General features: G+C 37.1%; 1 protein-coding gene across 10 annotated transcripts in view; it reads right to left on the minus strand.

The window, feature by feature from the left end:
- Positions 1–3,328: 3,328 nt before the first annotated feature.
- The window catches only part of TERF1 (telomeric repeat binding factor 1), a 39,759-nt gene continuing 16,719 nt past the window's right edge, over positions 3,329–26,368 (minus strand). Inside the window, exons 6-12 of one of the 10 annotated variants that reach the window (XM_064588218.1) lie at positions 26,161–26,255; positions 24,577–24,633; positions 22,918–23,009; positions 16,456–16,482; positions 16,117–16,223; positions 8,203–8,252; positions 3,340–5,485 (exon numbers count right to left, since the gene is read on the minus strand). In XM_064588218.1, the coding sequence (XP_064444288.1) occupies positions 8,244–8,252; positions 16,117–16,223; positions 16,456–16,482; positions 22,918–23,009; positions 24,577–24,633; positions 26,161–26,255 (387 nt within the window). In that variant the 3' untranslated portion in view covers positions 3,340–5,485; positions 8,203–8,243. Of the gene's footprint in view, positions 5,486–7,618; positions 8,253–8,558; positions 9,562–16,112; positions 16,224–16,455; positions 16,483–16,824; positions 17,045–22,917; positions 23,010–24,576; positions 24,634–26,160; positions 26,256–26,368 lie in introns of those variants that run through there. The other 9 variants (XM_045896398.3, XM_064588219.1, XM_045896397.3 and 6 more) reach the window with 9 other exon arrangements.

Below are 26,368 nucleotides of genomic sequence, written 5' to 3' on the forward strand. Positions count from 1 at the left end.
AGAAGGGGAGAATGATAAAGAGATGGAAAAAAAAGAAAAGAAAAGAAAAAGGATCAAGGTGAATTATAATCACACTATTCTCTTTTTAGGATCTTTCTTGGGATGTTTTTGAGAATGCTATAATTAAGCATAAATATCAACAGCAATAATTTAGCCATCTTCTCTGGTTATGCGCAAAAATGATGCAAAATAAAACTGGTTATATTCTCTAAGAACATTCTAGTGAATATTCATATAAATAACTCAAGTTGACTTAGAAAATAAAGACCTGGACATTCTGAGGTATAAGCAATCAGGTGATGAGCATATTGAAAGAGAGGTGAACTGTCTAGACTAGTGACAAATGGATACACATTTACCCTCTCTCCTTCCCCAAATCCAATTGAGATTACAGGATTCACAGCAGAGAAGTCCATAACATAGCTGGGGAGGGCGGAGGTGGTGGTAGGAATCACCCCAAAATCAGAAACTTTGAAGAATTTTTTTGAAGACTGCAAGAAAATGGGCTTCTCCTGATGGCTAAACCAAAACAGAGAGTGCACATGTAGAAAAGAAGGTGGAATCAGAGGTGAGAGCCATTCTTCCTGGGGTGGAGAGGTCCCACTGAGCAACAAACAAGATGCATTTTAAACATCCTACCACTAGAGACAAATTTGTGAAATTTAAAATCAAGGATAAAGAAGAAAGAGAAAGAAAACCCAGATTACCTACAAAGGGACAAGAATTTTCATGGGAAGACACAGTGTTCTCATCAGTATCCTTGGATGCTTGAGGTCTAATGGAATAAAGCCTCCAAGCACTGAGGGGAAAATAATTTTGAAACTAGCATTCTCTGTCAGCCAAACTACTAATAAAGTGTGAAGGCAAGATACTGATTTTCAGAAGTATAAGGACACAGAAGCTTTAGCAGAGTCCTAAATAGGGTTTTGTTTTGTTTTGTTTTTCATTTAAACATGGCAGGTTGAACATATATTTGCCTCCCAATTTCCAATAAACTTGAAGGACTTTTTTTAAAAGATAAAAAATATAATGATAAGAGGATCAAGAGAGACAAAGATAGCAGGAAAGGGATGGCCACCAGATTTTGGACCAGAAAAGCAGATGGCTGTCTAAGAAGAGAGGAGAAAGCCAAATGCCTACTGGAGTGAATCTGGATGAGCAAGGTAATTTACAGCACCTTGGAAAGGTTCCAGATACTTCCTTTAATGGAATGGTTGACAGTTGGTATAAGAAACAGAGCCTTAAATTCTCTCCAGCCAGGCAACAGCCTGACAGGTCTACTCTTGGGAGGGACTCCAGATTGGAAACACCGGAGACAGCAACTGAGAACGGAAACTGAGTGAGTCTCCATTCTGAATGGTGACCCCCAAGTCTCTCCTCCACATGCTCTGAGAATACTGCAACCAGGGGTGTATACTCCCCTCCCACACTCCCACTCTCATCCGCTCACAGCAGTTTGTTAGATTCCTCTCTGAGGAAATCGATCATCCAAGAGAAACGACTGCAGGTACTGACAGCTAAAATAGCCAAGTTCCTGTCCCATCACTACACAGGGATACCTTGATCTTGACATGGGAGCACCCATCAGTGCTCACAGAGCCTCCTGTCAGCTTTTTTTTTTTTTTTTAAGATTTTATTTATTTATTTGACAGAGAGAGAGAAAGCGAGAGAGGGAACACAAGCAGGGGGAGTGGAAGAGGGAGAAGCAGGCTTCCCGCTAAGCAAGGAGCCTGATGCGGGGCTCGATCCCAGGACCCTGGGATCATGACCTGAGCCAAAGGCAGATGCTTAACAACTGAGCCGACCAGGCATCCCTCCTGTCAGCTTTTTCATTCTCCCTCATAAATATAAATGAACAGCCCAGGACAAGCAGATATTTGAGGAAAACCACTAACAGAGAAACCAAAATTAAATAGAAAAAAAGCAATATAACAAAACTCAGAGGCAATAAACAATGCCAGGATCAAAAGAGATGAAATAATATCAATCATGAAATAAGAACAGGATGCCCAGAGAAGGAAACATTAAAACTTCTTAAAAAAGGAGAATTAAAACCTCTTGGATATTAGAAAGATTGATAATAGATAAATGTTGTAACATTTGGAAGTTAAGCAATATTTTCCCCAGAAAGTAAACAAAAAAATTAAACACAGAAATTAGGAGACAAAAGATAAAAAATTAGAAGATCAAAGAGACCCAACATCTGGATAATGGGAGTTCTAGAAAGAGAGTACAAAGAAACTAGGAGGGAGATTACTCAAGAATAATATTTTTCAGAACTTAGCATATACATTGCCAAAGCCACTGAGTGTCTGTCTCATTAGTTAGAAAAAAAAAAAAAAAAGATTCCCATTAAAGCACATTACCATGAAATTCTAGATCACTGGACACAGAAAAGAATCTAAAAGCTTCCAGAGAGAAAAATGTAGGTCACATGCAAAGGATCAGTAACCACAATGGTTAACAGACCACTTGAAGCAATATTTGACCCTAAGGAGAAGAAAGCAATGCCTTTGAAATTCTGAGAGAAAGTATTTTCCAAATTAAAATTCTATATCCAGTAAAACTGTTAGTCAAATACAAGGATAGAATAAGAATATTGTCAAACATGTAAGATAATAGTTTTCCATTCTATGCATCTTTTCTTGAGAAGGTACAGGAAGAGGAGCTCTACGTAAATGAGAGTATAAACCCTAAGAGAGGGTCCAGGAAGTAGGAAATCGCATGAAGGAGAGATGATTGGGATCCCCAGGACAAAGATAAAGGGACATGTAAGCTTGACAGCTGTGCAGCAGGCCTGGAGGGCAGCCAGACGCATGAGAGCAGGAGGAAGGAGGTCACCAAGAAAACAATGAAATCAACAGAATATCTGACATATTTCACAGTATATTCAGAGATTTTTCAGCTGGGTCAGAGAATTTGGAGATCATAAATGATGGGTATACACAGCTCAGGTGTACGTAACAGAAAACTATTATAATACAAACACTGATTACTGACTTAACCAAAAATGGATACAAATACTCTGGAAGAACTGGGGAGGAGAAGCATATGTATGGTGCAATGTGTGTGTTTGCAGGGTTTGGGGGGAGAGCATGCAAGAGACCTAAAACCTCACCCTATATAGTGGGGGGGGGTCAATAATCTAATATCTCAAACTGGAAAATAAACAGCAGTGTGAGCGTATTTTTTAATAAAAATTTTTAATTTTAATAAATTTTTATTAAATTTATAAAATTTTAATAATTTTTTGATTTTTAATAAAAATACGCTCACTTGAGAAAAGAGTTGAAAAAGTTGAGAATGGTCACCTTTAGGGAGAATTGAAAGGCAGTGGAAGGGAAGAAATGTTTTCCATTTTAAGCCATGTAGAACAATTTTATTTTTAAAACTATGAACATGGATTACTTTAGTAAAAATGGAAATAAAATTTCCAAGAAAAAACTGAAAATATAAGTATGTCAAAATGTGAAGCAAACTAAAATGTGACATGGTTTTGAGCTACTAGGGTAGGGGGGATGGATAGAAAGACACAATGAGAGAGAGAGAGAATACAATTTACCTTGACACTTCTTTGAGTTGCAAGAATTCATGATTACAAGATTACATTTTTTGAGTTAGTCACACTCCTAGGATCTCATGTGAATAATACATGGTATAGTCATAATACAGGTTTATTGGTTTCTGATTTTTTAGAATTACTCCATATCGAAGGCACAAAATATTTCACTATAATTGTTAGACTGAATGCTAAAAATGAATCAAACCAATCCAAACAAACAGAACCCTTGGCAATGTAATAGGGACGGGCATAGGAAGCTGGGGAGAGCGGAAGTGCTGAGTTTAGGGGTCCTGATTTCCTCATCCTACATTGGAGTCAAGGAATCCTGTCTACAGCTGAGGGCATAAGAGAAGCTTTAGTAACTCAAAAAAGAAATACATTGGAGGAAGCTCAGGAGAAGCATGGGAGGGAAGGAAGGCAGAGGTGTGAGGCGAGTTAAATGTCTCCTGTGTCCTATCGGGGAGTTACGGTAATAGCAACAGCCAAGCGTAAGTTATCAAGATATGGAAGCATAAGCAAAAGGACTCATTATAGGATTCATTTGGATAACAACTCATCAAAGTCGTTACTGTTGTTTTTATCCACTTGGTAGTGGTAGAAAGCCTTAGAATTAGAGAAACTTAAAAAATAGCATCTCTGAAATAATGAAAAAATTCTTGACAGTGAAAAATACACTTCAATTACAGGCATATTTGAGGAATTCTTGTATATTTTACTTGCTGCTGCAGCTGCCAAGTTCCACTAGTATTGAGAACACTGAGCTAGGCTTTTTTATGAGGGACATCAACATTCCTGGACTAAAGAGGGAAGAGAATTCTGCCCCTTTTTTCTGATAAAGAAAACTTCTAATTGCGGGACATCAGCAGTACAATAAAAGTTCTGTCACCAATGCGATTCTGCCAATGCAAGTTAGAATAAATGAAGCTTGATTCCTCATCTGTGCCATGTAATTATTAATACTGTTCTGCCTCCTCATCAGGGTTTTGTAAGAGTTATAATCCATGCAAAGTAAAGCGCTCACAAATTTATAAAGACAAAGACAGATGTGAGCTCTTCATGGACTCAAGTGGAAGGGAAAACATTCTTTAAATAATTTTCTTGTAAAAAACAAAGACACTGAAAAAGTATTCTTTTCCTTTGAGAGGTGTAGATTATATAAACCATCACACTTCTTGTGTCAAATTGTCTTTTTATTCTTGCTCTCTCAACACAGGATAGGTTTAAGTGAAGGCTTGCTTTAAAGTATTTTGACATATGAAGGTGTTATGTTATGTTTTTTGGCTCTCAACTGCAAATTCCTTTCTCTGCCCTGCTTTGTGATCCTAGAGCTAGAACTCCTGCACACAACTCTTGACATAACGGTTAAGCTTTATCAACAGAGGGCGCTGGAGTGACTCCGAGTGTCGGTGACAGCAAGACCACTCCCTTCCAGTTCCGGCCCTGTTACATAGTGTGGGAGCCACGTGGATGAGCTCCGTCATCCCCACACCGCCCAGTAATGGTGGGCTGCTTTTTCAGACCAGCACCACCTGTACCCTCTGCCAGTCTCTTCACCTGCAGCAGGCTGTGCTCCACCACTCGGCAGAGGGAGGGGGGCCCATATACAGCCAGTAGTTACCATCTTCTCTTGCTCCGAAATGGGGGCAGAAAGCAAAGCCCAAGGCCAGGCCAAGGTGGGATGTAATTAAACAAGGATGCCAAAAGACTGTATTCTTAGAGGAAGACTGAGCTGGAAGTAAATCCAAAACGGTCCCCTTCTCCCTAAGGAATTGTGGGAGTATTACCTTGGCCTAATGAAGGCTGTCACCACAGTCTGCTGTCTTGTGAATCTGCACCCCAGATTCTCATCACCAGGCTGGTCTTTAGAAACCCCACGCTGTTAATTTACTTTAAAAGTGGTTCCCAACTTGGAAATTTCCAAACCTGGAAGGAAAAAAATGAGAATTGAAAGACATTCCCAGTTTCAGAAGTAACTGCTTCCCAGAACAAAGTCCTACATATGTTAAAGAAAACAAAATCTAGAACTCAAAGGCCAGGGCCAGCAAACTACAGGCTGCAAGCTAAATCTTGCTGCGGGCTGTTTTTGTAAATATAGTTCTACTGGAACACAACCACACCCACTCATTTAGTATTTACGTGTATGGCTAATTCCAAGCAGACTCGGCAGGCCGTTCTGCCCAAAAAGCCTAAAATATTTTATCTGGCCCTTTATAGAGAAATCTTGCCAACCCCTGGCTCAGACCACTGACATTTAATATAATTATTGACGTGTTTGGATTCCAGTGTGCCAATTCTTGTTTGTCCCTGTGGTTTCTTTTTGCTTCCTGTTTCCCCTACCTTTCACTTTCTTTTGAATTATTTGAATAGTTTTTAATATTCCATTTTTAATTTATCTGTTGGCTATATATGTGTTCTTTAAAATGGTTCCTCTAGGGATTACAGTATCATACCCAGCTTTTCCATTTATTTAGGAGTTAATATTATTCCTAATATTAGACTTCATGTAAATTGGAAAAGCCTTGCAGCAATAAACTGAAACAACTTTGAGCCGGAATATAAAAATGGACAATGGGTAGACCTTATATGACAACAAACTCTGACCCTATGACCTCTGCGGCAACCAGTTTAGGGCACCGAATGAAACCCCTGCAGCCGCCCACTCAGAATGGTCGAGACTCAGTTGATGACTGCCAACATCCTGATTTTTTGTCCAGACTCAGGACCGAGCAGAGAAAGGCAAATATGTTCCCCCAAACAATCATGTAAGATGCGTGCTGCTCCAGCTTCCTCATGCCAATGACCTCCAGTCAGAGCATGCCTGCAGCTTTGTTTCTCACTAGAAAGCTTTCCCATTACAAACTTCAGCCTGCGTCTCTGCAAAAGCCCAAGTAGTCGGTGGCTGCCTCCCTTGCTAGAGCAAGCTCTGAATAAACAGCCTGAATGGTTAAATTTTGAGTGGTGTTTATTTCCATAACTCAAATGTTTAACAACATAAATGTGATACAATCATATATTACTGTATACATGAACAAACTACAGCTACATCCACGAATTGAAAGAAAAAAGGCCAAAAAATTAGAGTTATTTCATTTAATTTCCTTAGATGTCTCAAGTCAAAAAGAAAAGATTATTTTCCTGGCCTTAACAGATTGGCTTAGTTGGGGCTCATTCAACGGGTAGCCGGATCACTTACAACTCTGCTTTATCCTTCACCTCCTGTACTTGTGAAGCTCAAAGATCAGAGGTGGAGGCCTAGGGTCCTCCCAAGTCTTTTCTGAGACTGTGCAGTCCTGGACATGCGGGCGGCCTTCCGGATTCCTACTCAAGTCCTTCAAAGCCTTTCTTAACCCCACACCACCGCCCCCTACCCCCTTGTATCTTCCTCCCCAGACTTCTGGTTTGTGGGGCATATGACACTAGACAGCTGTGGGTAATAGGTTTTTAAAGCCTGGAGACCTCAGAGGGGGACAAACAAAGGCAAATTTCTGAATTAAACCCTTAGGGAAATGCCAGATAGGTCAAGACACAACAATGTGAGAACAAAGTGTCCCCTTTGGCACCATCAAGCCACACCAAGAATTTCTCACAAAACTTAGTGCCTCTTTATTAAGCACTGTTCCAGTTGTTTTGATTATATCCCAGAGTTTCAAAAATTAGATTTTAACAGTTTCTGTCAGCTTAATAGCTGTCTCAGTAAAGGGAAAAGTCTTTGGAGCTCCCTACTCCACCATTTTTGGTGATGTCACTATGTCACATTTTAGAAAGATGACCTTTTAGGGCGCCTGGGTGGCTCAGTTGGTTAAGCGACTGCCTTCGGCTCAGGTCATGATCCCAGGGTCCTGGGATCGAGTCCCCCATCGGGCTCCCTGCTCAGAGGGGAGCCTGTTTCTCTCTCTCCCTCTGCCTGCCACTCCCCCTGCTTGTGCTCGCTCTCCCTCTCAAAGAAATAAAATCTTTAAAAAAAAAATAAGTAAAAATAAAAAGATGACATTTTAGAAACGGAGGACAGATGAGTGGCTGCCAGGGGTTGGAGGAATGATGCAGGTGGGAGAGGAGCAGCAACAGGAGGGATCCTTATGTGTTGGAGCTGTTCAGGATCTTGCCTATGGTGGTGAATACATGAACCTACTCAAGTGATAAATTATTTAGAACTAAATACACACATACCATACAAGTAAAACTGGGGAAATGTGCATAATGTTGGTGAATTGTATCAATATCCTGATGGCGATATGCTGTAGTTTTATGAATATTCAGGGGAAGAAAAATCGGAGGAACAAAAGTACAAGGAATCTCTCTATCATTTCTTAGCAACTGCATATGAATCTACAATTATCTCAAAAATTTTAATTAAAAAAATTCAGATTTCAGATTTAAGATGAGGAAGTTTTAGAAACACATTATCCAACTTATTTTGCTTCCCTTTTTATATGCATCCAGAAGTTATATGATAGAAATTTATCTTTAAATAAATCTAAAATAGCTCTTTTAAGAAGTAAAATACAATTCTCAAGAAAGCACCATACTATAGTATAATTACACTGATCTTTTTTAGTGGCACATAAAATAATTGAGCATCTCCCAGTTAGTGGAAACAGGATTTGATGATTTATGGTATGTTTGGAATGAGGTTTACTTACAGGTCCATTTTGGTTCATGTCGCTAGCTTTGGCACTAACCATCAACATGTCTGTAATAAACAGTGACAGTGACTAGTGGTGTAATAGGATAGATGGAGTCAAGAAGCATACAGTAATTATCCACATTTCTGTTTACTATATGTATAAAGACATAACTTCAGGAACAATGGGAAAGTAATGTATGTGACTTTAATACAAAATGAAATATAAATTATTAAATACTACCATTTAACTCTGTACACCAATACTTCAGTATTTCCACTCATTGAATAAAGCACATATAACTCAAAAGGCTAAGTAATTCTTAGTTTATGACTAAATTCTCTAAAGAATAAAATGCTGGTGAAAAGTCAAAATTGTTCAGTAAGATATGGATGACCTTATTTATTTAGCAATTATCACAGACATCAAAATGATCATGGGTAACACTAATTTAAGCACTTACAGAATACCACTTAGGCCCAATACTGATTTATTAAATGAAAATATAGAGGGGACAAAAAAATCAAAGAAACTGGTATTTATGGCACCAGGTTAAAGGCAGATTTAAAACCACCTTTGTCAAGGTTTTAACACTGGAACAAAGTTAAATGTACCTAAATGGGACATGAAGCTGTTCTTGGTAATAGTACAAACTTTGTCCTCCTATGGGTATTACTATTTTTAAGTTTTCTCCTCTATATGAAACAACTGAAAAGAAAATTTAAGAATGTTACAACTCATGAATTACTTTGTACATGCATCATTCTATATACAAATGTATTAGTAACTAATATATTAAGGCCATAAATCAAGTCTTAAAAAAACTTCACTTTTATGTGTGTTACAAAGGTCAAGTCAGCTTACAGACACAGAATAGGTTAATAGGAATAAATATTTTTTCCCTTACCAGATTTTCAATTTTTTTTTTTAATTGGAATAGGATTTGGGGATAGGGTTATTGAAAGCACCAGGGTTCAACAAATTTACATTTTATCAGAGGAAAAAGATCCTTAAAGAATGCAATGATGGCATATAATCTTACTCTTATAGCATAAATCTTCATATTAGTTGAAGTGATACTATAGATACTGTAATGCTTTAGACAAAAATTTTAAGATACATCAATGACCACCAAGTTTCAAACAAAATGCAGTGATCAAAATATTTAACTGTCCTTCTATCAAGCTTTTACAAACACATTCAGTCTTCACTGTCTGAGCAAATCAGTTTTAGCTTCTTCATAGTCCTCCATCTGTCTTTCAACATGACGCCTGTTCGGTTGTTGAATTTATAATTTAACAGTATTTTAGACCAGTTTCCCTCTCCGTATTTCCTCACACCGGATCTCAGATTCTTGTCTTCTTCCCAAAGCCATGCCTTTTGATAAAACGCGAACAGTTATTCACAGAAACAATTCTTTAAAGAACATACTATAAATCCAACTGTTTTTAATCAAAATAGTATTAGTTTCTTAAGGATGGAAGAATTTGCATATACATTTCTTAGATTTCTGTAAGAGCTTATGTTTATAAGATTTCTCAGGGTCCTTACTATTATTGTTCATTTTACATAAGCACAGTATGGCTCAGCTGCCCAAGATCAGATGGCTACAAAGTGACAGAGCTAACCCAATCCAATTTATCAGACTTTAAGCCTACATTGTCTCTTACAATGCTTTTCTACAATTGTTATCAAATTGGTACTCCCCCCCACCTTTAAAAAAAGATTTATTTATTTTGAAGAGAGAGAGAGCAAGTGCATCATTCGGAGGAGGGGGCAGAGGGACAGAAGCAGACTCCCTGCTGAGCAGGGAGCCCAACCCGGGGCTCAATCCCACAACTCTGAGGTCGTGATCTGAGCCAAAACCAAGAGTCAGACACTCAACCAACTGAGCCACCCAGGCACCCCCAGATTGGTACTTCTTAATCCCACTAAATAGAACTTATGAATATTTAATACTTCAATAATGAACTCAGTGAAAACCCAGTTCTATGTTAGGCAAAGTATACACAGCCATAAACCTCAAATCTTCCTTAAAAACAAATTCTTAAAAACACAACTAAAAAAGACTTATTCAAAACATATTATTTTATTTTGGAGAAAATGGCTGAAAATTTTTAAAAATCAAGTTAGCACCATACACAGAAAAAAACTGATAGTTGGCATTTGCTATAGTGACCAACTAACCTATCCCTTTTGCTGACATGCTGAAGGAGCAAATGACTGAGTGATTATTTACTGTGTCTAGACTATGATTACTTTCCCCAGCTGAATTTCCTATTTTCTTTAAAAATCCATTCATCATCAAGTCATGAAAAGATAAATAGTGTATGATTTCGCTTACATGAGGTATCTAGAATAGTCAAACTCACAGAAACAAAGTAAAATAGTGGCTGCCAGGGGATGGGAAGAAGGGAGAATGGGAAATTGTTTAATGGGTACAGAGTTTTAGTTTTGCAATATGAAAAAGTTGTAGAGATTGGTTGCCTAAACAATGCGAATGCACTTAATGCCACTAAACCATACACTTAAAAATGATTAAGATGATAAATTTTGTTATGTATGTTTTACTACAAAGATATAAAAAAGTTAAAAAATGAGCAAGGACTTGATAGACATTTGTTCAAAGATACACAAATGGCCAATAAGTACATGAAAAGATGCTCAACATCACTAATCATTAGGGAAATGCAAATCAAAACCACAAAATATCACCTCACACCCATTAGCACATCTATCATCAAACAAAACAAAACAAAACAAAAAACAAAAACAAAATACCACAGAAAATACTAAGTGTGGGTGAGGATGTGGGGAAATTGGAATTCTTATGCACTGTGGGAAGGAATGAAAAACTGACCGCTGTGGAAAACAGAATGGTGGTTCCTCAAAAAAATTAAAATTACCATGTGATCTGGTAATTCTACTTGTGGTATATATCCAAAAGAACTGAAAGCGGGGACTTGAAGAGAAATCTGAACACCGATGTTGGTAACAGTGTTAGTAGGCAAAAGTTGGAAGCAACCCAAGATATCCACTGATGGATGGATGAACAAAATGTGGTATATAAATACAGTGAGATTTTATTTAGCCTTAAAAAGTAAGGAAATTCTGACACATACTATAACATGGATGAAACTTGAGGACATTATGCTAAGTGAAGTAAGTCAAACACAAAAGGACATATATTGTAGGATTCCACTTGTATGAGAGGTACCTAAAACAGTCAAACTCAGAGATAGAAAGTAGAATGGTAGTTCTACTTTCCACTTTACAGAGGCATGGGAGAGGGGCAAATGGGGAGTCCGTGTTTAACGGATAAATAGTTTTTGTTTTGCAAGTTGAAAAGAGTTCTGTGGATGGACAGTGGTAATGGTAGCACAACAATATGAATGTGTTTAATGCCACTGAACTATATACACTTTAATACAGTTAAGATGGTAAATTTAATTATGTGTATTTCACTACAATTCAAAAATTCCAACTCAGCTGTCTGATGCACTATTAAAAAGAACTCAAGGTGCCTTCAAGAAGACAAACCTGAGACGAAAACTCTTGTGTATGGCTCAGTGCCATAAAACTGGCAGTGACCATAATTAAACCCTTGTGTAAGTTTGTCTGAGGTGCCTCGTCTTGGCAACCGTGCTGTCTTCGAGTGCGTGGTATGCATGGCTAATTGATCTCTAGACGAAGACAAAGAGGACATCCTCCTGTGGCGGTCTACCATGACCAACCCAGCCCACTTCTCTTATCAGTCATCACTCCTACAAGCTTCAAGTCACTGCTTGTCATTGATGCAAAACCAAAAGAGATGTAAATTTTCCGTGTGTGGGTGAGGAGTTTAAAAAAGAGAGAGATGGACTTACCAGTTAAAAGTACTTCAGCAGTGGGTTATTAATCTTTGGGGTCATATAGATCTTTGAGAATGTGATAAAAGCTATGGATCCATCTCACAGACAAGTGAAGATATACAAAATTTTACATAACATTTCAGGGGCCACTTAGACTAAACCTAAAATATCGTTTTTACAGTCCCCAAGTTCAGAATTTCTGTTGTGTAAGAAGTTGCTATAGTTTTGTTCAATTTTAAAAAGTAGTCCTTGGTTTATGTAAATTTCATATATACAACACAGTTTTCTTGTTCAAATATGAACTAATTACTTTTAATAGAGTGCACAGATGATATCTGATACAATACAAAAGCTCATTTATCTCAAGAAATAAGTAATATTCTCTGCCTGAATCCTATTTAGGTTCCTGGGTACAAGTTTAAGCAGTGTTTTCCAGTGGATCCCATACAGCAGAGGTAGCAAGCTACTGCCAAAATCCACCCTCAGCCTGTTTGCACTGCCCAGAAGCTAACAACAACAAGCTAACAATATTCAGTGTTAGAACAGAAAGAAAATATAAGGGTAGTACAATTTCATGAGTGTACTCTTTTGCTTACTCTTTTTCATTTCTTCGATTTTATATCCTTGACTTATTGTTCTAGATACCATTCATAATGTCACAGAGTTAACAAAGAGTTTAAGATGATCTATTTTAGGACATAAAAAATCTGTGTTCTTTGTGCTATTCTGTCTTTTCCTTTCCATGAAAAATTAAAAATAGAATCAATAAAAAAATCATAACAATCCTGGTCAAACCCAAAACCCAAAAAGATACAAAGAGCACATAAATTCAAACACACCAATCCTTTTCTTTCCTAAGGCTAAAAAGTTTTTATATAACTTATATTTGAAAATTGTCTATCATTTTTAATGCCTTTCAGAGGAAAAAACAATGGTCTATAATGTCTTAAAATGATACTATTTATAGTAAAAAAAAGTTATAGTAATTCCATTATATACCATCTCTGGGGAAAAAAGTCTTCGTTGTTGAAAGACATTTACTTTCCTTGTTTAATAGAATAAATTTACAAAAGGAAGTCTCTTTGTAAACTGGGATGAGGCTGGCAGAAATACCTTTGTCTGTTTAACAGACAAATACAACAAGGAGAAATTGTCCAATCTGGTACAGACTACTGCAATAAAAATTTTTTTAAGAACCAAAATGTTAACACAAAATAAGATAAGATCTGTCACTCATCTGAAAAAAGTCCCACTCAAAAAGCCAACAGGGGAAAGTGAAAAATAAAATGAGACACTTGTGATAGCCACAGAATTCTTTTTTGGCATAGTAAACAGTGATAGACAATATCATCTATATTCTGTTCTTTAAATTACATAGTTGATTACCCACATTTTGTTTTGAATACAAAAAAACAAAAAACCAAAAACCAGAGTAATTTTTTTTTTTTTTGATATACGTCTATAAATAACACCTACAATCCCATTCAGAATTGTTGCCAGAAGAACTACAGGGAAAGATCACTTAAAATATGAGGCAGAGACTTCTAGTTTTGGGACCGACATATAAAAACCTTGGAAATATCACTCCAGTCCTCACAACAAGAAAAAAACTAAACCAACTCAAAGTCAACAACTCTTTGTAGATCCATCAGAGAACTAACGTCAACAGGCAAACTGCTGCCATAAAAACTAGAAAAACAGAAAGGTAGATACAGAGAATCACAGCTTACCAGGAACAGAAGCTCATACCTGGAGCCAGTACTGATAGAAACACTTAACTATCTTGGATGAACTGATGGGGGCTTACTATGGGCAAGCCTGAGTTAAGAAACTCCAGGTGCCCAATCTTAGTGGGGCCCACAACTCCAACTCATTTCCACCTAACTCCAGCCCCCTCTAGCCTTCCATGTCAGGGAGGCTAGAGTATTTCCGGAGGGTATTTCCGGAGGGAAATACCCAGCTTCAGCCCCTTCTAGGCTTCCTTTCTCACTGAAGAGGGGGAAATAAAAGCTGAGAAGCACATATGAAGGTCTTAGTCCAGGACACAAACTCACTGAAAATCACACAAAACTAGAGAATACTTCTCTCCTTCATCTTACCATATTATTTGGGCTCCTGTAAATCAATTGCCTTAGTTGAGAGAGCTGCCTCAGACCCTTACTAAGGAGTCTAGGGAAAACCAAAGACAGCAAGAGAGACAAAAATAAGGAAATTTTAGCCTCTGACATCTATGGCTGCAGCGAATAGGAAATAAAGCCTAACTCCTGGCTAGACAAACATAAAATCTCACACCAAAGGTCAGTTTACCTCTGCTCTTTTACCTGATACATCATGTTCAGCTACCAGCAAAAAATGGGTAAGGTACACTAAAAGGCAAAAAACCACAATCTGAAGGGACAAAGCAGCATCAGCCTTGGCTATGACAGAGATTTTGGAATTATCAAAGTGGTAATTTAAATAACTATGATTAATGTCAAGCGCTCTAATGGAAGAAGTGGACAACATGTAAAAACAGATAGGTAAATGTAAGCAGAGAAATGTAAACCTTAAGAATCAAAAGGAAATGCTAGAAATCAACACATAGTAATAGAAATGTAGAATACCTTTGATGGGCACATTAGCAGACTAAACATGGATGAAGAATCAGTGAGCTTGAAACTAAAAAGAGAAACTTCCCAAACTGAAAAGCAATGAGATAAAAAGAATGAAAACAAAAAAAAGAGAGAGAGAGAAACAGCTAAGTACTGTGGGAAAATTACGAAAGAGGTGACCTATAGATAATGGGACATCAGAAGGAGAAGGAATAGAAGAAAGAATTGAAGTAATAATGGCTGAGAATTTTCCAAAATTAATGACAGACACCAAAACAGACGCAAGAGACTTCAGGAACACAAAGTAGGACAAATTCCAAAATATCTACACCTTCGTACATCATACTCAAAGTGCAAAAATTCAAAGACAAAAAGTATGTATGACTTTTGGCTGCATATAGTGTCATATGGTTGGCATTTCCCCATTCTCCTTTGGGAATTCATCCAACAGCATCAAGGAAAGAAATAAAATCTTAAACTCTTAAAAAAATTCAAAGAACCCTATGACCTGGAAGGGGTACACTATTGGTGGAAATTGACAAAAGATATGCAAAGAAGCAGGGCAGAGCCACTCTGCCTATAGATCTCAGAAAGCCTGTGATGTGCAATTTTCCAGAGTAAAGAAAACATAGCCTGAGGTGCACACCTTGAATCCCCGGTCTGCCAACAGCAGGAGCCTCCCTCAACCTGCAGTTGCTCTAAATAATAAAGGTGGTGGTACTAAATAAGGAATCACATGGATAAGCAATATTTACAGGAAGCAAATCAGAAGTAGGAATTGCTTGCTATGTTCACTTGAGACACAAGAGATATTCCTAGTAGCCTGGAATTTGACCCTAGCCCCAGTGTCTCAACATGGACCATTTACAAGTAGCTTTTTGAGAAAACAAAACAAAACAAATCACATCTTAAATAAAGGAGAATAAGAAAAGAGCACACGGCCACCTTCAACTTCTAGCTAGATTTATTTACTTGCTATAAACAACTAGAAAACCAAATAAAATACAGGAAACAATGGTTTGAGACACTGGACAGATGCCACAAGACTATAATCACTGAGTGCAGAAATGAAGTGAGTCGTAAAACTGACCCATCTTAACTTTCTGTATAGAAAAATTCCCTATCAAATGGTTTCTTCTTTTTTTAAGGCACAGAAGGACCTTATTTAAATTGGATCCCTATTAGGAAAATATGAATATAAAAGCTTATAATGTGGATTTAAGTACCACTTTACATTGATATATAGACCTTATGATAGTATCACAATAATTCTAAATAAATATCATTATCAGTACCCAACTTAAGGCTATTTTAAAAATACAGGTGAAATATTTTTTTTGGAACTTAGAACAGGTGGATTGGCCTGTTGGCAAAATCAAAGATAGTTAAGTGGAAACATTTTACATTCAAGATCTTTTAGGTTTGAGCAGAAATAATGTGAAATAATCACAATTAATGTCCATTAATTCTTATTTAAATATAATAAATACCTGTTTTTTCCTAGATCGATGTTTTTTAGAAGTTACTGGCTGACTGTTCAAAACATGTCTTCTCTCTTTTTCAGCAGCTTGTCTCCTGAGTCTTTTCATTCTTTCACCTAAAAGTAGAAATAATCATCAAAAATTGCTTCACATTAAAATAAAAAGGGGGCTATTTTTAAAGGTTACCATTAAATTCCTATCTATTATTTAGCTATTTTAAATAAAAAGAACTAATTTTTTCCCCTTTGAATCTGGAAGCAGCACAGTACAATGCAAAGATCAGTTTCTGAAAATCATAGGGGGTTACTGAATGCTGATTCTTTTACGTCTTTAAATAAGTTATCTCACCTCCCAGAACGTGTCCTTTTTCATTACCTGTTAAAAAAAGGAAAAACATTTATCTTACAGGATTGCTAAAATTTTCTTAAGATAATGTTTAAGGAATATTTTACCTAGTGTAAGAACTATAGCCCTTCCCTCATTCCTTCTTTCTTATTCATAGTCAGTTTAGTAAGAATGTATATGTAACTGAAAAGAGAACTGTTAACTACTGAAAAAAAATTGTTTATATAAAAAACCTTAAAGAATCTACAAATAGAATTAAAAAGAGTTTAGATGGTTGGATAGAAGATCAATAAACAAAGCTCAATAGTATTTGTTCATTAGCAATAGTTAAAATATTTAAAACAATCAAAAGATAATGTTTACAATACTAACAAAAAATAGAATATTCTTAGGAATAAATCTAGCAGTGGTCGGGCGCCTGGGTGGCTCAGTTGGTTGGGCGTCTGCCTTCGGCTCAGGTCATGGTCCCGGGGTCCTGGGATCGAGTCCTGCATCGGGCTCCCTGCTCTGTGGGGAGCAGGCTTCTCCCTCTCCTCCCCACTTGTGCTGTCTCTCTCACTATCTCTGTCTCTCTCTCTCAAATAAATAAAATCTAAAAAAAAAAAAAAAATTAAATCTAGCAGCGGTCAAGATCTATATGTAGTAAATTATAAAGTTTTACTATATATGTGTATATATACACTATACATTATAAGAAAATATATATGACAATCTAAATAGAGTAATATAGGGGCACCTGGGTGGCTGAGTCGTTAAGCGTCTGCCTTCGGCTCAGGTCATGATCCCGGGGTCCTGGGATCGAGTCCTGCATCGGACTCCCTGCTCAGTGGGAAGCCTGCTTCTCCCTCTCCCACTCCCCCTGCTTGTGTTCCCTCTCTCACTGTGTCTCTCTCTTTCAAATAAATAAATAAAATCTTTAAAAATAAATAAATAGAGTAATATACTTCTGTTCATGCATAGGAAGACTTAACATAATTAATATAAAGTCTATAATTAATACTAATATATAATAACTGTGTCTGTTCTTTCCAAAAGTATCTATTGTTACAATGCAATTTCAAATGAAAATTTCAACAGGGCTTTTTGCAGGACTTAACATTATTCTAAAATTATGTGTTATGAGAAGTAGTCCACCACTGGCCCCGAGCATCCCTGCAGATTTTGCTGAATGTACAAGGCTTATTTGTTTCCTGATACTAAACAGTTTTGTAGTCATATAGGCACCTAAGTAGATCAAAGGAACCATAGCCTAACCACCATGTAACTACCTCTCCTGGGAGGGGACTGGCTGGTTTGCTATCCTGTTTTGCTGCTTACTCAAAAAGAGGTAGGCCCTTGGCACTAAGTTTCTCAGTTACAATACAACCTATCTGCCTGCACAGCATCTACCTGGGGCCATTGCACTGCCTATGGGACTTGGAATAAAGAAACCAGCACAATTATGCTGATGCCATGCTATTTGTTGTGCTGTAACTGTTTTGCTCTGACTCATTAAGTCATATTGCCTACTTTGGGCACCTATGGAGAGGTAGCAGGTTTATTGCTTGCAATCCTCTATGAAGTTGGGTTTTTTCCCTGACAACATGGAAGACCAAAACAGTCAAGAATAGTCAAGATATTCCTAAAGAGTAAGATGAAGGGAATGTCCCTGTCACATACTGAGTTATTATGAAACTACAGTAATTGAGATAATATGGCATTGTTGCAGGAACAGACCATTATGTGCTGGTCAGGCTCCAGTCAGGAAAATGGAAACCACACTAGTTATGAACAGAGATTTTCATATTGCAAATTGTTTAAACAGGTGCTAGAGGACTAAAAAAGCAAAAAAGGAAATTAACAAATTAGCAGAGATTAATAATTAACACAGAAATTTATAATTACAGTTGGAGGTTTCAATACTGTCTCAGTAATTGTTGGAACGAACAGGCAAAAATAAGCAAGCATACACAAAATCTGAATAGCACTATGAATCAATTTGACCTGATATTTTACAACAGAATTCACATTCTTCTCAAGTATATATCAACACTCACCAAGATAGACCATATCATGTACTATAAAGCAAATCTTAAGGTAAAAAAAGAATCTTAAAAAAAGAAATCCTACAAAGTATATTCTCAGTCCCAAACAGAATTAAATTGGAAAGCAATAATAGAAAGATACCTGGAATATCCTTAAATATTTGGAAATTAAGCAAACAGCTTCTAAATAGCCCAGAAGTCAAAGAAAAAGTCTTAAAGGAAATGAAAAAATATTTTGAACTAAATGAAAAAACATCTCAAAATCTGTGGGATGAAACTAAAGCAGTAATTAAAGGGAGTTTATAGCATTAAATGCGCATATTAAAAAAGATCTGGGAATCTATGAGTAAAACGTAACTCATATACAAAGGGAGGAGAAAGGCTGACATCAGACTTGTCCACAGCAGCACACATTAAGTCAAAAAATGCATCAATATCTGCAAAGTTGTAAGAAAAGTATCTCCCATGGGGCGCCTGGGTGGCTCGATTGGTTGAGCGTCTGCCTTCGGCTCAGGTCATGATCCCGGGGTCCTGGGATCGAGCCCCGCATCAGGCTCCTGGCTCAGCGGGGAGCCTGCTTCTCCCTCTCCCTCTGCCTCTCCCCCTGCTCATGCTCTCTCTATCTCTGTCTCGAATAAATAAATAAAAAAATCTTAAAAAAAAAATATCTCTGAAGAATATTATATTTAGCCAAATTTCCCTTTAAGCAAAAAACAGTACACACTCAAGGTACAGCATAGTTCCCTATGTCAATGGTATTGTAATAATGTTGTATGGGGACAGATGGTAGCTACCCTTGGGTAAGCATAGCATAATATATAGAGTTGTCCAATTACTATTCTGTACACATGAAACTAATGCAACATTGTGTGTCAACTATACTTCAATTAAAGAAAAAAGAAAAGAACATCTTCCACTTCAGTGATGATAGGAACATCTATCTGTCAGAGGTTGCCACTTGAAGAGAGTCTGCGTGGAAGGGAAGCCATCACAGAGGAAAGTAGAGCTGAGAGACATAGAGGAAGCAGGTCTGATGAAAACGCTTGAGTAGCTGGATCCAGCCACACTTGTAGCTAATGTACCTCTGAACTTATGAGCATGAGGCAGTAAATTCCCTTTCTCACCCCAAAAAGAAAAAAGAGCAGACCTAAATTTAGAAATTATAGTACCTATAATCCCATCTTTTAAAAAAACCTAGCAAACAAGAAGTAAGGAATGGGGACATAATGGTCAAAGGGTTGGTAACCAGCAATAAATCAGTTTAAACAGATTAAACTACTTTGGGATTTACGGCTAGAAAAGAGAATTCTACAAACCTTTATCATATAAAATAAAACTAAGAAAAACTGGAAACTGGTGGGAGAGGTTGGTTTTGGTTTTTTTTGCTAATATCACTTTAGATAAAAAGTCAGTCAACAGTCTAAAATTTAAATTTACGACTACAGAGGCAACCTGATCCAACCTCTTGAGGTATTTCATATTCTATATCCTTCATTTTGGAGGAATCATATAGGTTACTGATATACTTCTTATGAAACAGCATTTACATGAAGTTCAAAATGGAAATGTGTTTTAAAGTAACATGTAATCTAATCACATTTTCCTAAATTTTTATTTGACTATCTTTCCACTGACATAGTCTAGCCCAGCAATTAGAAGCATAGGCTCTGGAGTCAGAATGTCTAATTTTGCCTGGCTGGCTCATTTGGCAGAGCATGAACCTCTTGATCTCGGGGTTGTGAGTTCAAGCCCCAAGTTGGGCATACAGTTTACTTAAAAAAGAAGGTCTAATTTTTTTTTCTTTTTTTAGATTTTATTTATTTATTTGAGAGTGAGAGAGAGAGTGCACAAGCAGGGGCAGCAGCAGACAGGGAGAAGCAGGTTCCCCACTAAGCAGGGAGCCAGACTCAGGGCTCGATCCCAGGATCCTGGGATCATGACCTGAGCCGAAGGCAGACACTTAACTGACTGAGCCACCCAAGTGCCCCAAGAAGGTTAATTTCAAATTCTAGTTCTGTTTACTATTTCTGTGACGAAGTATATTTTACTTAATCTCTTTTTGTGGTGGCTTCCCATGTATAAAATGGGGATGATTAAAAAAAAAGCACTTGTAAGATTGTTGAGGATTAAATGAGTTTACACATCATTTCACTGAATGGTGGTAAGTTTTTTTCTGCACAGAAAGAATTTAGGTGATTTTCTTTCTTTCAAGTTTTCTGAATCACTTGATTTTTTAAAAGTACATGGCAATTTTGCAAATCTGAAAAAAATTGTTTAGCATAAACAAAACTAATATTCTCTAACTATGAAGAGAGGATACTGCATGCCTTTTAAGCAAACTGGAAGTAAAAAAAAATATATGTATGTATATATTACTAACATGTAACAAAAAGTCAAAAAATGTACTAAAACTCACAAGATCTTCTAGGTTCAATATCCATAGTCACTGTCAAACCAGTCTGCAATGAGGTTATAGTTCTCAGAGTTTAACCACTAATCAACTATTTAGAATCTAAAAAAATATATGCTTCCACTTATTTGAATTTTGTATTATGAAATTAAAAGTCCAGAATCCCCAAATTATTTTATTTTAGAATTATGATTACTAGCCATTTTGCAGCAATAGACGCAGAACAATTTTGGAATAACAACATGAAGCAATTATTTCTTTGAGCTTAACTTTACCATCTTTAAAATGAGGATGATAATATCTATGGATGTAAATGTTTTAGAGCTATAATTTACAAATATTAGTTAATACTGGCCCTGTCATCAGCCATCAGTTATGAATAAATTTATTCAATTAATACTTATTGCAGCCTTACTATGTCCCTGGCATTAAGGTGGTACACCTATTATTTTTATATTGACCTCAGGCTGCTAGGTATGGATCAATTAAGTTTAAAAATCCTTGCTTTCATTCATTCATTCCATACAGTACCTAGAATGTAGTGTAGGTTCAATGAACATTTGCTGAATGAATACATACCAAGGAGAAACTTACAATCAAATTGTAATTTAAAACAATTATGGACTACTTTCTTTTTTTTTTTAAAGATTTTTTATCTATTCATTTGAGAGAGAGACAGAGCACAAGCAGGAGAGAAAGTGGCAGAGGGAGAGAGAGAAACAAGCAAACTTCCCACTGAGCTCGCAGCCCAACTCGGGGCTCGATCCCAGGACCCTGGAATCATGACCTGAGCCGAAGGCAGATGCCCAACCACTGGAGCCACTCAGGCGCCCCTATGGACTACTTTTAAGATATATATATATTTTTTTGGTTATTGTTGCTTGTTTTTTTAAATCCAGTGATGCCTTTTATAAGAATAAATTCTAAATGTAATAAGGAAGGTAGCTAGATTCCACAGTCAATCCTCATTATTCATGGATTCTGTATTTGTGAATTTACTTCCCTGCTAATAATTTGTAACTCAAAAATCAATACAGAGTGCTTTTATGGTCACTGGTGGACACGCACAGAGCAAAAAAAATTCATCTCACCTGATGTGTGTGTTCACAGCTAAGGTTAAGCAAGGTGATGCTCTGCCTTTGTGTTTTAGCTCTGTCATAAATGTCTTTTTTAGAGTCTATTTAATGCAACATTTTGTATTTTGGGGTAATTTAGCTGTTTAAAATGGCCCCAGATGTATTGTGGAAGTGTTGTCTAGTGTTCCTAAGTGCAAGACTAGGATGTTCCCAACAGAAAAAATCTGTGTTAGAAAGCTTCATCCAGGGACGCCTGGGTGGCTCAGTCGGTTAAGCATCTGCCTTCGGCTCAGGTCATGATCCCAGGGTCCTGGGATCGAGTCCCGCATCGGGCTCCCTGCTCCGTGGGGAGCCTGCTTCTCCCTCTGCCTCCGTCTCTCTCTCTGTCTCTCATGAATAAATAAATAAAATCTTTAAAAAAAAAAAAAAAAAAGAAAGCTTCATCCAGGTATGACTTACAGTGCTACTTGGCCACAGGTCAAGGTTAATGAATCAACATTATATATTAGTATTTTTAAACAGAAACACATAAACACACTGAACAAGGTTATGTATTTATCAGTTGACAAAACTGTAGTGACAAGATTCTCAAAGGAATCTAACCCTGTAATTCCCCAGTAATGGTTTAGTAGTCACCAACCACAGCGACTTTATAGAACATAACTATCGTGATAACAACTGTATGTTTCAGATTAAGTAACTATTTCAAGTTGCTGAATAAAGTTAAGGTAGAAAATCAGTGTACCATCATAGCAAAAGTACTCTAAGCTAGGCAATCAGAATAGCTTTCTAAATTAAGCACTAACTTTCTAACTCTATGAAGGTACGGCATTTAATCCATTGTGCTTTAGTTTTCTGAAGTGTGTCTGGGTGTTGTAGTGGGGAGGTCAAGGGCTGGATCACTTTCAGGGACAAATCAATTCTCCACTTCTAAAATTGTAGTAAGAGTACTCACTTTGAAGAGTTTCCATTCTTTCTTCTTGCCTATTAAAATCCTGTTGTTGGCATCCGTGTTTTGACTTAGATACAAAGAGCTTCTTGTGAGACCTAAATTGAACATAAAAGCATGGGATTGGTTCCGCAAAGAGTAGAAAAGCTATGAAAGAAGGTAGATGATTTGTCTTAATCTCTATTTTAGGACCTTCTTCTACTTTGGCCTGTTTCCTTTGGTACTCTCCTTGCTGAGTGCCCCATCTTAACCTTTGGCCTCTTAAGATTTTTGTTGTCTGACTTCCCTCTTCTCCCATCACTTATTTCCTCCATCTCATCTACTAAGAAACCAAGATTCTTTTGGCCTTTTAATTAGATAGGTGAAGAAAAAAAAAATCCTCAGACGATCAACTATTGACTTTCATTCTCCCCTAGGGCTTTTAAGTTTATTTCCCAAAAGAGAAATTCCAAAATTCCTTTACACATAATGGTAGGTATCACTTATCTTTACAGCTTCCAAAGAGAGCATTTTTGAAATGAAGGCTGTTTGGAAACACAGAGTGTGGCAAAATTTTGACAACCCTGCAAAGTTGGTATTATTCCCACTTTATAAAGGAGCTAGTTTAGATGAAAAAATAGTTCACCTAAGCTTAGGAAATGATTTTATCACCACCTAAAATCTGTATTTTTACCTAAGTACACAAGAAACCTGCTAATCCGTTCCCTCCCTCCCTCCCTCCCAAAACCTATTGTGCTCTCTGGAATGCCATTCTCAACCCCTTCACCAGTTCCCCTACATCTTCGCTTTGTCTAAAATCTCCCTTAGGGAGAATATTTCTTTGTGGCCTGCTCAAGTAGACAGGCTTAATCTTCTACCTTCTACAAACCCAGGGTCCCAGAGGTGGGTCTCTATACTTTCCATTTCCTAACAAATGCCACTTTCAGGATACTGCTTCCATAAGAAGCATTAGCCCTTGAGGATTCATCCTACTGATGTATATCACCAACTACCATACTTTGCCTTGCAAGCACTTCCCATCATTCACAGATCTTTCTCTACCCCAAGTGATGATTTTATCATGTTATTTCTGTGTTCTCATGGATAACCCATATACAATCCTGACCTCTCAATTCCTCATTTCCAATGACCTCCTCCCCCACACTAAATCAAAACCTCCCATTATGGTCCCTATTCAGCATCCTAACTGCTCTAACTCTGAAATCATTCATGCAGACTTTCTGCTCTCTGAACATGTTATATTGTCTGTCACAAAATTTCCAGTAGATTAAACACAGTTTTTCAAGTAATTTCATAAAATTAGAATTTGGGATGTTCACCAGAACTATAACTGCCCCCCACCCCCCCGGCAACATATCCTTATTTCTAGGACAGAATAAGAGTTTATTAAACATCTGCTTTAAGTTCAAGCACTCCCTATACGAGTATGCCAATAATGGCCTTGTGGGAACAATGTGTAACAGCCCAGGATCCCAGAGGCAGGTCTCTATAGTTTGGAATTTCAAGACACGTCAAGGTCTTGAATACCTGTTGAGATAAGCAGGCACCTATGATATTCTCAAAAATCACACCATTTATATGACAGTTATAAAATATCTAGATCTGCATGAAGTGCTTCAATCAAAGATTTTAAAGATAGAGAAGAAAAATGTCCATTTACTTCACCTCGATAAGGATACTGTACCCCCTGAGAATTCAGTTGTAGACCGTTTGTCACTAATACTTTAAAAAAAGAAAAAATATGTTAAGAATGTAAACAAAAGAAACTTCACAAGGTTAGTACTTACTACATAATCAAGTCATATTGCAATTTATACAAAATATCTTTGGAAAGAAACTCTGTAACATTAGGACATACAGAGTCTCCATTACAACATAGATAATTTTTGCACAGATGTACCTACCAGATATTGAATCAAGCTTTCACAAACATAAGTTAAGCAGAGTTAATGTTGTAATCAAGTATTCACGTCACTCTTTCAAAAACTCTCCATGGATCTTTATTTCCATGGATTCAAGTTTAATTTCTTGCCCTCCCTACCAGTCTCCAACTGCACTTTTTAACAAATCCCCCCCAACTTTGCTGAAGTTAAACTTAGCTTCCAAAAACACAGTATAACCATTTACGCCTTTGTGCCTTCACTGGAACTATTCTTCTATCCTAAAATGACATTTCCTCTTCCATCCAACTGAAAAAATTGTAACTATCCTTCAAGGGCCTGCACAATGCCCATCCCTCCTTGAAGCTTCCATCTCAGCTTCTTCAGCATTTAAGTCTATACATTTTTAACAACAAATTATATAACGTTTGCTGCTGTACCTGTTTCCTGTCTATAATTATTGCCGCAAAATAGTTTATAAGCTCTAGCAGAGCAGTTTTTATTTCATCTACCACTGATAACATGAAGGTTTCATCTTTCCTATTATTTGTCTGATTTCACAATCACACTTCTATCCTTGTTCACTTGTGTCCTGCTGATTTTTGTCCTGAAACTGGTGAATCTGATGCTTTACTTGTCCTGATTCTATTTGCCTCCAGGATGGTCTTGATATTTGCTTAGTTCTTGATCTTCATTTTTTCTCTAGTTTTAGTTTTATTCCCTGTGTCTAGTGCATTGCAAATTCTAATGTATGCCTGGTAATGAACTAAGTACCAAGCACACAGCTAATTAAGAACCTTTAAAGGATTCTCAGTCTAGTGAGAAATACGAAAGGTAAACAGGTATGTTACCATCCAAGATAAGTCCTTTTAAGAGATGTGACTCAGTGCTGTGGGAGCACAGAAGTGACAACTGATCAGAGAGCTCAATAAAACATAGGAGATCTTTGAGCTAGACCCTGAATGGCTAGTAAGGGCCTGCCTTGGAGACAACAGAAAGAAGGGAATTCAAAATTGAAGCAAGAGACAGGCATGAAAGACCTCGTAATATTTGAGGATCAGGATGAAGTTCTGTGTTGCTAGAAAGTACCATTATGTGGGCAGGGAGAGGTTAATGCTTAGGGATAAGGTTGTATATGGAAAAAAAAAAAAAAAAAGAACAGAAAGGGGCTATGTACGGCTTTGTAAGCCAAGCCAATAAACTCTAACTCATCTAGTAGGAAGTAATTGTACAGTACTCCAAATATCCAAATGTTAATAATCAGTAAAACATACCCTCTATAATAATTTTGTTAAAAATGGTTCACTAGCAACACTTTCACATAAAGATGTATCCATGAGACAAAAAATATACTAATGAATTTACAAACCTTTTTCCTATATCCAAATTAGCTTCGGTTTCCATTTCAATAGGTTTATCTTGAGTTGTTCTTGCCCTTTTACTTTCCACTACTTTTGCTGCTGCCTTAAAACACAGGGTTGTAGAAGAGAAAGGAATCCATTAGGCCATTTTGAACACATAGCATTAAAATTAAGCCTTCTAATTCTTTGATAGTCGTAACCAATATATCTGTTCAC

This window comes from Mirounga angustirostris, unplaced genomic scaffold (genome assembly GCF_029215605.1).
Source record: "Mirounga angustirostris isolate CCGP_5_RB_7025 unplaced genomic scaffold, mMirAng1.0.hap1 SCAF_4, whole genome shotgun sequence".
Lineage (NCBI taxonomy): Eukaryota > Metazoa > Chordata > Mammalia > Carnivora > Phocidae > Mirounga > Mirounga angustirostris.